The sequence below is a fragment of the Ovis aries genome, chromosome 2 (assembly GCF_016772045.2).
Source record: "Ovis aries strain OAR_USU_Benz2616 breed Rambouillet chromosome 2, ARS-UI_Ramb_v3.0, whole genome shotgun sequence".
Classification (NCBI taxonomy): Eukaryota; Metazoa; Chordata; class Mammalia; order Artiodactyla; family Bovidae; genus Ovis; species Ovis aries.
The window spans coordinates 139,673,310-139,685,835 of NC_056055.1; the positions used below are offsets into that span (position 1 = coordinate 139,673,310).

The window sequence follows — 12,526 nt, forward strand, 5'->3', positions numbered from 1 at the left end:
AGCCCAGACTTCTTTGAGTACAAAACTCATATATCCAACTGCTTATTCACTATTTCCACTTGGATGTTTCAGAGGCATCTCAAACTTAACTTATCTAACTCTGAAAACTTTAAACCTGCTTTTCTATTATCTTTTTCACCTCTGTAAAATTATCTCCATATACAGCTACTCAAAAATTTATCTAACTCATCAATAACATACAATCCATCACCAACCCTTTTGATTCTACCTTCAAAACACATCTTTAACATTCAAAATGCACCTTTAATAAATACATCTTGAATTTCAAATCTGAAATTTCTAGAATATTACCACAGCATCTTAACTGGTCTATTTGCTACTAGTCTTGATGCTCCCCATACTCTCCTCAATCCAGTCTTTCCAAACAAACAGAATGAACTTTTAAATATAAGTCTGATCACACCAAACCCCTACTTTAAAATATTCACTGGCTTCTCCTTAAAATTAAATCCAAGGCTCATTAACATGATCTATAAGAACCTGCATTAATAATCTACTCTCTGCCTATCTCTCCAATTCCATCTTATTCTCTGGCTCCAGCCACAAACTCCTTAAAAAGACCAATCACCTTCTCATTGGGGGTAGGTTATTCCATACCATCTCCCTTACTACCAGCCCTAATCCCACTTTTATTCTTCATATAGCTGGCTTTTTCATATTCTTTCTTCAAAAAGGCCTTCCCTGATCCTCAAAACCATCAGTCTCCACACTCATCATTCTCATAGTAACCTGATATTTTCCTGTAGAATATTTACAAAAGCTTACAAAACAAGTCTACATGCCTACTTACTTAATGTCTATCTCTGCTATTAGACTGCTCCATAGAGCAAGAACATCTATTTGATTTGTCTGACACCCCAAACCCAAACATCTACATAGCATCTGGCATAGAACAGCGTTCAATAGACTTTTTTTTTTTAAATAAATGAACAAACAAATCTCATATTAGATGACAGGGTTTTTTTTTTTAATAAATGCTACAATGGAAATTAAAGGAAGTACTATAAAAACAGAGACTAGAATCATAAATCTGAAAGAGGTTAAAATGAGCAGATTACATGTCAGCTGAGTCTTTGAATACAATCTTTGAAAAGCTAATACTAATGGCTTTTCATTCCAGTTAGAACTGCTGCCAAGATCCTACTGTACACCAAACAAGTCAAAATCTCTAGCAGTGACACTTAAGCATATATGTTTTTTAAGCTTCCCAGATGATTCTTATATAAGAGAAGCACTGGACTAAGCAGAAAGAATGAGTGCGTATGTCAAAAAAAAAAAAAAAAAAAAAGGACTAATTTGAACAAAAGCACTGAAATCAAGAAAGGAACTGCATGCTGAGGAATACTAATCAAGCCAGTGAAAGCATGGAGGTAGATGGGGTATAAGAAGGCAAATTATTACAAATACGTTGAAGACAAATTGTGGAAGTTCTTAAATGCCTCTACAGGAAATAAGGACATTATCCTGTAGACAGAAAGGAATGTGAATGATTTTTAAGCAAAGGAGAAATAAGCACACAGCTCAGAGGTAACTTAGATATTAGGAAAGACTAGAGTAGGAAGAATCTAGAGGCAGAAAAATCAGTTAAGAAGTTACCTTAACAACCAAGATTTTAAAAACACTGACATAAAGAAATAAAACAGAGGAAAGAAGTGGTAGAGAGACATTTCTGGACAAAAGAGAGAATTCACGGTATCTGATTATAGTCTGAACACAGCTGGGGAGGTTTCTATACTGGAAACCTGCATCATTTATAATAGCATACATAAAATGACATAAAGGACACAGTATAGACACAGGTTTTTAAAACATTAGTTAGGAACCTGAGAAAACTCATGTACCTATAAGGAGAATACCAGAATATTCTGACATTCTATGCTGAATAACCAGAGCTATTGGAAATTTGAACCTGGCTAGCCTGTAATAAAGTTGTGAGTCATCTGCATTAAGAGAAAGCTGGAGTCATGAGAGAAAATAGAAAGCCACTTAAAGAAACACATACATTTAAAGAATATATGTAGAAGAGTCTCATAATAACCCTGTGAATAAGAGCAGGCTTTGCTGTCCCATTTCTGTTTTGTTCCCTTTAGGATTTTAAAAGAAAGAGTCTGAGAAGCTCAAACGGTTTTAAATGAGTTGACCAAGTCACCTAAGTTGAAAGAGGCAGAACCAAAAGCACTATACAACCTTTTGCAGCATGCTTACTGGAACAGGCTAGCAGGTAGGACTTCATGGGATCCATACAGCAAAATCTTTCAGTCCTTAGTTTCGTAGGGTCAGGAGATAACATTTTTCTGAACTATCCAAGGATTCCAGAGACCCATCAAACCAATACTTTAAAATGCAAAGGTAAATATATGTATTTTTATAGAAAGACAAAAACACATGCAATTATAAGTGAGCTGGGCTTCCCTGGTGCCTCAGACGGTAAAGCGTCTGCCGGCAGTGCGGGAAACCCGGGTTTGATCCCTGGGTTGAGAAGATCTCCTGGAGAAAGAAATGGCAACCCACTCCAGTACTCTTGCCTGGAAAATTCCATGGGCTGAGGAGCCTGGTAGGCTACAGTCCATGGGGTCGCAAAGAGTCGGACACGACTTCATGTTTCTTAACCAATTATAAGAATTTATGTTGTTGTTATATACTCTTAGGTTCTTTTCACAAACAAACAGGAATTGCATGAAATGTATATTGATTTTGTTCTTGGAATCTTAAAAGTGTAAACTTTAAGTTTATCCTCATCCCTTGAAAGATAAGAAACATTAGGTAACTAACTGATAATGGATAAAATGAAACAATAAAGATGAATGTGCAGCTACAAAGACTATTTATAGTAAGGGAAGGCTAGAAAGATCTGATAATTCATTTACATACATCAAGTCCAACCTACCTAAGAATAATCATTACTGTCTTAGGTCAATTTTCACAGAGCTGAATTCAAAATTAAACACTGCATATTATTACATACAAGTAAACAAGTCAATGTTTCCACAAATCTTCTTCTTAAAATTATTTTAAAGGTAAATACAGAAATTAACAAAAATATTTTCAACATACCCTAACTTTACAATGTGATAGGAGTCCCCACATTGGCTGTGCACAGGCTTCAAGTTCAGCAGCAAAGGCAGCATAGTAGGTCTGAGATTCAAACTCCACATGCTCATTTAGTTCTCGCTTATTTAAGTTCATACCTTACAAAAATTAGAACAGATATAAACCATGCCAAATGGAAACAAACACCCATACTCAAAATCAAGTAAAATACTTCCTCATACCAAACAGATTTTAATGTTCACAGATGGCATAAATGACAAAATATGTACAGAAATTAATAAATTATTTAAAAAAAAATAGTCCGGTCCTTTCAGAATTCTTCATAAACAAGACTTTCTTAAAAACATTTTGTGAACTATCTCTTTCTTATATAACATAATTGAATATATTAAATAAACTCAAAACCATTTTAATTGGTACTGGTTGAACTTTTTATGGAAGTGTTAACAATCGTTCTTATACGAAAATTTCTAGATAAATGCTTTAAAATGCTTTTAAAAATTACACTGCTATTTTCTATATAATTGTTTGACTTTTTTCATAACTCTGATATGTTTCATGAGCACTTTATTAAATAATTTACAAATATCAATTAAAATGAGACATTTCACATGTAACTGAATGATGTGCTATTTATTTTCTTTCAATTAGGGTCTGATAGTTTACTATTAGTAATTTTGCAAACTAAAATAAATAAATAAGAAAAAGACTGAAATTCATACCTTGAAAGAAAGATACAAAGTTCATCCATGTCACTAACAAGCCATGGTCCTCCAAAAATCTCTTAGCCACACTTTGATGAGAAAGGATATTAATAAAATCACTGACAAGAGGCCAATAAGTGTTATTCTTCAGCAATGCTTCTCCACAATTCACTACAACATGTAAACTATTTTCTTCATCTAAAACAGACACAAACACATACACCCAGAAAAAATTAGCTTAAAAAAGATAGCCTTACCAATGATAAAGATTATATATTTTATAATCAGAGTCACCTAAAGTCAAACCCCAACCTGACATTTAATACCTATATGGCTTCAGGTATATTACATAACTCTGAATCAATTTCCTCACCTATAAAAATGGTAAAAAAAAAAAAACACCACATATATTAAGGGAATTAAATGAAACGTTAATATAACACTTAGCACATCACTATAATTATTATTACTACCTGTCAAACATATTACACGATATTGAGTTATGAAACTATAAAAAACATAAAGCCTTAAAAAAAAAGCCTCAAAGTTTAAACACATCATTGGAAGGAAGCGATAGGGAGGATTAGGCTTGTATAAAATCTTTAGTATTAGAAGTTATATCATGTATGTATTAGCTCTCTTGACCTATTTCCCTATTCCAGCTTAACTGATTCATGGAACAAACAAGCCCCCCATTACCCCTGTAAAACAAATTAACACCCATAATACACAGCATGCTCAAAGCTGAGCCTATTTCAGACTACACAAAACCCAAGGTATATGCTTATCCAGAGTCTGTTTTTGTTTCTGTTCATACTAACTGTTCTGTGTATTATAATTATAAAATTTAAATCACAAGTATATAATCTGATAAAACACGAATGCATAAATAGAGCTATTATAAAAACTGGATCATAAGCTTTTGAAAGACAATAAAAGTGCCTAAGAAAATCTTGGAGGAGAAAAATCGTACAGAAGATTTTCAAAACTCAGACTGTTTCATAAAAATTTTTATGTTCTTATTCTACTTTAAAGAAACTGAAAATGGAAATCACAAGTGCTGCTTTACAAACGTAGTATATACAAGAAGGATAAGAGAGAATTCCAGTAAAGAATACAATAACTTACAAATGCTTTGCCCAAAATGAAAAGACTGGAGAACAAACAAGCACTCTTGTGATTTCAGTTAAAATCCTCTGTTTCAGATATCTATGTATCATTTTTTAACAATTCCTCACTCTAATCAACTTTCTAACTAACCACTCTATTGTCAAACTCATCAGTGAAGAGGGCTTCTACTGTACTTCATATTTCCACAAATTAAATTTAGGTTTCAGTCCATGAAATTATTTCACCCAACTCAAACTTAACAACATATGAAACAGGACCCACAACAGAATGAGAGAGGGTATAGCTGAATGAGGAAATGGAGATAAGGGAGGGTTTACAGATTACCCACACCTAAGATTTGGAAACAGTGACAGCCTATATTTTTGGGGCTCCAAAATCACTGCAGATGGTGACTGCAGCCATGAAATTGAAAGACGCTTACTCCTTGGAAGGAGAGTTATGACCAACGTAGACAGCATATTCAAAAGCAGAGACATTACTTTGCCAACAAAGGTCCGTCTAGTCAAGGTTATAGTTTTTCCAGTGGTCATGTATGGATGTGAGAGTTGGACTATAAAGAAAGCTGAGTGCTAAAGAACTGATGCTTTTGAACTGTGGTGCTGGAGAAGACTCTTGAGAGTCCCCTGGACTGCAAGGAGATCCAACTTGTCTATCCTAAAGGAGATCAGTCCTGGGTGTTCATTGGAAGGACGGATGTTGAAGCTGAAACTCCAATACTTTGGCCACCTCATGCGAAGAGCTGACTCATTGAAACGACCCTGATGCTGGAAAAGATTGAGGGCTGAAGGAGAAGGGGATGACAGAGGATGAGACGGCTGGAATGGCAGCACCGACTCAATGGACATGAGTTTGGGTAAACTCCGGGAGTTGGTGATGGACAGGGAGGCCTGGCGTAGTGCAGTTCATGGGGTCACAAAGAGTCAGACACGACTGAGCAACTGAACTGAACTGAAGAACAGCCATTATGAGTGAGTGAGCAGTTGACTTTGATGGGACAGTGCTTAGGGATGCGGAGATGTTTTTACCTTTTATAAACATTGAGAATCACTGTTTAATTGAAATCAGAGGATGAATAAGCAAAATACAATTAATCAAAATCACTACTTCCCTGACACTGCTTTAAATACTACTGTCCTTGTGAAAAATACCTTGGAATCTACAATGAAACAAAATGACTAGAACTTCTATTTTTATCCAACTGATACTTTTCCAAATATAGATAGAGAGAGAGCAGCGATTCAGTGTTAGATGATATTCAGTTCAGTTCAGTTCAGTTCAGTCGCTCAGTCGTGCCCGACTCTTTTCAACCCCATAAATTGCAGCAAGCCAGGCCTCCCTATCCATCACCAACTCCCAGAGTTCACTCAGACTCATGTCCATCGAGTTAGTGATGCCATCCAGCCATCTCATCCTCTGTCGTCCCCTTCTCCTCCTGCCCCCAATCCCTCCCAGAATCAGAGTCTTTTCCAATGAGTCAACTCTTCGCATGAGGTGGCCAAAGTACTGGAGTTTCAGCTTTACCATCATTCCTTCCAAAGAGCACCCAGGACTGATCTCCTTTAGAATGGACTGGTTGGATCTCCTTGCAGTCACTCAGCAACAAATATTTACTGAGTTCCTACAGAGAGTCCAGCATTCTAGTAAGCTCTGAAAATAAAGTGGACAGTACATCAAGATTTTATACAGTCTCTTTCTCTGCTGAGATTAATATAAGACACAGCACGGTAGTGCTGTAATAGAAAGAGTACAAGAAGTCCTAAGAACAAATAAAGCTGGTCTACAATTTAGGAAAAAAGAGTTTCCTGAGGAAGTGATGTTTATACTGAGATTTACAGAATGATGTAGAAATTGTGATTAGCCAAGCAAACTAGACACAAGGAGGAAAGGGTATTCTAGGTAGAGGAAGCAGTATAAAAAAGATTGGAACTACTGGACAAAGAATGCAGAGGTACATGGCACCAGTGAGTCTAGACAGCTTTATAAATCAGCTTTAGGAGTCTGCAGTTCATGAGATGAGAATGGCAAGCCACAGAGGGGGTTTTAAGCAAGAGAGGACGTGAACAGATGATTAGTGTGGAGAGTGATTATAGAAGAGTGCTGAGGACCAGTAACAGAAGGCCTAGAAATGGCAATGGCTTGAACGACGGTGCTGGCATAAAGAGCAGAGATGAAAAGAACTGGTTATTCTAATATATTTAGAAGGATTTAAATGACAGACCTGGTGATGGTCACTATATCTACAAAGAGTAAGAAGTCAAAACTGACTCCTAGGTTTAGGTTGGGCAGCTCTGTAGATGGTTAGTGTGGTGCCAAAACACCAACTTGAGCACTAACACACACAAACTTAATTGAGCACTTACACACACACACATGTAATAGGAAAAAAGCAGAACTTCATAGAGAGAGAATGAGTTTTTGGTGTTGACACTGTGTGTGTGAGGTGCTTGCAGATATCCAAAGAATATAGTTCAATAAATAATATGATATTCAGGACAGATGATCAATCTGGCATTATGAGCAACTATAGACATTCCTACAGTTACGCAACACATGGTTTAAAGTTCCATTCTACACAGACAATTTCACAGGACAAACTGTAACATTTCAAGGATATGGAAAAGTATAAGAAAGTAAAAGTATAAGGAAGGGGTCACGTACTACTAGAGGCTTCTTTCTTTCAATCTTCAGTTATTGCTGTGGCCATGTGAATACTCATTGTATCAGCTCCTACATTTACTAACAGTATAGACAAAATTTTCAAACACTGTCTAATGACAATGCATACAAAGGCTAGACGGAGGCTATTACAAACTAAAAAGCGTAGAGAACTTGGGTAATATCTGTGGCTAATTCAATATATTTAAAGCTCATTCCAATACTCTTCATGTAAAAACAAGGAAAACATATGGTGTTTTTAGAAAACCAGTAAATATGTGCCATGAAATGTTACATACTTTAGAAAGAGGAAACAAAAACAGCACTGGAGCTAAAGATAGTGTTAGACTTGGCTTAGAAATAATGTAATTTGTTGCTAGAAAAAAATACATTTATATTTAAAGATCTTAGCAATGCTACTTATAGCTATTTAGTTTTGGAATATTCAATCTGTGTAAGAACTTCCAGGACAGACTAACTGCAGTAGAAGAAAGTATACATAGAAAGCAATGAAGACTACGTAATACAATTTCAGAAAATACGGGAAAAGTAAGAAACACAGGGATAGCAAGACCAAGTGCCAAGAAACAAAAACACTGACAGAATAAGCAGAAAATCATTCCACACCACACAAACAACGGAGAAGCAACAGCGTGAAATGCTAATGAAAATCAAGCAAGATAAGGTCCAGTGTTTTATCACCAGCTGCCTTATCATGTAGTCACAGAAAGGGTGACCATATAATTAATTATATAAACTGGAACACTTTTGAGAGTAAAAAAGACTGTATTAAAATTGATGTCAAAATAACAGGCATAACCTGGACCAGTTCTAGGAAAAGTAGGACACGTGGCTAACGGAGTCCTGGACAATTCTGGAGAAGCAACAGAACAATGGGAACAAACACTAGATGGAGGCGGGTTAATGAGAGACTGGAAGTTAAGGAAACAAACACAAAAACTCTCTCAGGAAAGCAGGCTAGAAAAAAAGAATGGGAGGCAGACTCATATACATCTCCTTCCCAAACAGTCTTCTCTAAAACGCAAGCCATACATAATAAGCATAGCTAAACTACCTAGTCAAGAAAAAAGATTCAATTCTTTTGAAAAGAGTAGATACTTTTCATTTTTTCAAGTTTGTCAGTTTATAAATTAAAAATGCTGTATTTGTGAAAAGTCCTTTTCTAATTATATAATTCTATGTATAAGAATATCATTGATACAGTTCAACAATGACAGATACTATTTCAAAAAAGAAAAAGAGTAATATACACAGTTGATGGTCAGGGAGCTGGCGTGCTGCAGTCCATGGGGTTGCAAAGAGTTGGACATGACTGAGCGACTGAACTGAACTGAATATACACAGCTAAGTATCTAATAAAGAAAACGGCATCCTACACAAAGATAGAAAAATAATGCAAATCAGTTTTTAATATTTCCATCAAAAAGGTAAAGAAATATACTGCTTTATGTAAATAATATATTACTCTCCCATCATATTTACAATGGGAAGTCAGAGTTATTGTACATAGTGAGGCAGAGTATGACTTTTGAAGTCAGACACCTAGACTGACACTCACAGCTATAAAACCATAGATCACTGACTTCTCAACTCCCTAAGCCACAGTTGCCTCATCGTTGCCTTATCTCTAAAATGGAAAAAAACAGTATCTACTCCCCAGAATTACTGATGGTTAAATTAGATAAAACATATTAAAGCACTGGGAAAGAAACCATGGTATACAGTGAGCGCTCAAAAGATGGCAGCTATCATCATTATTAGTGAGTTATTATTACATAGAAGGCATCATGCCTGCACTGACCCCTATATAAATTTTCAGGCTATGGTACTGCACCTGAGAATAGGCAGACTATCAGTATAAAGAGAAAACAGGAGCTGGTATGCAAAAGGAGACAACAGTAGAAGGCACGTTTCAAGCATAAGATCTCCCATTCACAGAGAATGGAAACGTCCTAAGACTAAATTTGATGCAGTTTGTTATTATTTTTTAAATTTAGCTCCAAGTGTCAACAAGTGAAGACAAAGTCCTATTAAAATTGGACTGCCTATACTGTGGCTAAGAACAAAGATTCTGACATCAGGAGATAGAAAGTCCTTCTTGGTTCTGTCATCTACTAACTATATATTCTACAACAAATGACTCAATTTCTCTAAGCCTCAATTTACTCATCTTTAAAGTGACTCGTTGGAAAAGACTTTGATGCTGGGAGGGATTGGGGGCAGGAGGAGAAGGGGACGACAGAGGATGAGATGGCTGGATGGCATCACTGACTCGATGGACGTGAATCTGAGTGAACTCCGGGAGTTGGTGATGGACAGGGAGGCCTGGCGTGTTGCAATTCATGGGGTCGCAAAGAGTCAGACACGACTGAGTGACTGAACTGAACTGAACTGAAAGTGGAAATAGTAACACCAATCTAGAGAGTTGTTCCTGGAATACGAAATGGCAACCCACTCCAGTATGTTGCCTGGATAATCCCATGGACAGAAGAGCCTGGCAGAATGCAGTCCATGGGGTCCCAGAGTCAAACAGGACTGAAAGACTGAGCATACACAGGGAGTTGTTCAGAAATTTAATTGAAACAATGTATAAATAATATTAACACAGTGCCTGAGTTCAGTTCAGTCACTCAGTCGTCACTCACTCATGTCCGACTCTTTGCAACCCCATGAATCGCAGCACGCCAGGCCTCCCTATCCATCACCAACTCCCGGAGTTCACTCAGACTCACGTCCATCGAGTCAGTGATGCCATCCAGCCATCTCATCCTCTGTCGTCCCCTTCTCCTCCTGCCCCCAATCCCTCCCAGCATCAAAGTCTTTTCCAATGAGTCAACTCTTCACATGAGGTGGCCAAAGTACTGGAGTTTCAGCTTCAGCATCATTCCTTCCAAAGAAATCCCAGGGCTCATCTCCTTCAGAATGGACTGGTTGGATCTCCTTGCAGTCCAAGGGACTCCCAAGAGTCTTCTCCAACACCACAGTTCAAAAGCATCAATTCTTCGGCACTCAGCCTTCTTCACAGTCCAACTCTCACATCCATACATGACCACAGGAAAAACCACAGCCTTGACTAAACGGACCTTAGTCAGCAAGGTAATATCTCTGCTTCTGAATATGCTATCTAGGTTGGTCATAACTTTTCTTCCAAGGAGTAAGCGTCTTTTAATTTCATGGCTGCAGTCACCATCTGCAGCGATTTTGGAGGCCAAAAAAACACAGTGCCTAGTACATAGCAAATACTCAAATAATATACATTATTATGAGGAGGTAAAGTCAAGACGAAAGACCACAAACAAGTAAGAATGGGAAGAATCCCTAAAAATGTTATGGCAATATGAAAAGGCATAAAGGAAGAAAATTAAAGATCACACTAAAGGAACATATAAAAGGCAAGATTTATTTCAACTTTTAAATTATAAAAGTATACACATACAAAATGTCTAAAGCTGACAGTAACAAATTCATGACTGTAAAAATAGAACTATATCTTATCTAATAAGAAAATGGTTAAATAAGGTACGGTAAAGTCATATGATAGTACTATCTGCAATCATTAAAAAACATGTTCTTAATGTGTACACTTGACAGAATATTTTACAGTACATATTCTTACCTATAAAAATACTCAGCTCACAAAAAGAAATGAAACATCCCAAGATGTTAACAAGTTATTTGTGAATAACAGAACTGTATTTAAAGTTTTTCTTTAAATTTTGCTAAAAATTTTTCAAGCTTTAACAAATATGTATTATTTTATAATATTTTTAAAAGCTACTTTTAAGCATAAAAAGAGTTTTTAAGGCTAGTTATGCAAAGTGTACTTATAAAACCAGTGAAAATAATTCTGAGTTTACCTTGTAGCTCACTTTTAATAAGGCAACTTTCCATCATGTATAACAGCACAGTGACCATAATATCCAGCAGCTGACATTCTTCTGTTACCTGTCTGGCTAGCTCTTCATTGCTGAACAACTGAACACTAATATGCACAATTCTGTTAGACATAGTGTCCGATTCATGACTTTTCTTCAGTGTCTTCATAATGAAAGCATAATGTTGAACAAAAGTTTTTGTAAAAGCAACCTGTAAAATGTTTTAAACAGGAAGAAAAAAACACAGTTTAAGTTTGCTAGCACATTTTCAACGTATTATACTAGCATTTTAAAGTAGAAAATGGTATAAAGTATAAAAAGCATAAAGTATAAATTATAAAGTACAAAATTTATAAAGCTAAGCTATGATTAGCTTATGACAATGTCTAAGACAACTGGAAAAGTAATTTCAATGATGGTAGTCTTACATTTGTCCCTTTTTTGAAAATTTGCAAAATAGTTTGATAGTTAAAAAAATATTCAATATGCATTTTAAATTACTAAAGTTTTAAAGCAATTACAAAGATGGTTTAAAAACACAAATCTTCACTTTGCACAAAGGTATCAATTCACTAATGTCAAAATATGTCTTTGTCCTATGCTAACTACTTTAGCAATAAAATCTAAAGTCTCATTTGAAAATCGAGTTGTTTACACAACTAAACAATAAGTGAGTCAATGTGACTACTCCGAAAGAAATGATATTTTTTCCTATTTGATCTGAAAGCCAACCAATATTTAAGTTTTCTTTTTTGGGTACCATATACACTTCATCCATTGTTTTCTTAAGGAGACATAAACATACAAAACAGCATTATTAAAGTGTCACTCCTAAAGAGGCTTTACTTCTTAAACCATAAGAAGAGCTAAACCATGATTCACTGTCTTTTCAGACACAAGGCTGTATAACTTTGCCATAAACATAGAAGAGTAACTGGTGGGTCCACATCCTCTGAGACTAGAGACTTTACTCATCTACATGTGTACATGAGTCAACACTATTGTGTCTTTAACAGTTATGGCCAGAAGCTACTAACTCTGTACTTTTCCCATGCTGAATCTCACAAT

The 12,526-nt window shown here is 36.0% G+C and overlaps 1 protein-coding gene across 1 annotated transcript in view; it reads right to left on the reverse strand.

Moving 5' to 3' along the window:
• UBR3 (ubiquitin protein ligase E3 component n-recognin 3) overlaps positions 1–12,526 on the reverse strand; it is a 199,292-nt gene that overhangs the window by 119,712 nt on the left and 67,054 nt on the right. The window contains exons 8-10 of the mRNA XM_060409777.1: positions 11,441–11,669; positions 3,795–3,974; positions 3,076–3,209 (exon numbers count right to left, since the gene is read on the reverse strand). Of these exons, the coding sequence (XP_060265760.1) occupies positions 3,076–3,209; positions 3,795–3,974; positions 11,441–11,669 (543 nt within the window). The remainder of the gene's footprint in view (positions 1–3,075; positions 3,210–3,794; positions 3,975–11,440; positions 11,670–12,526) is intronic.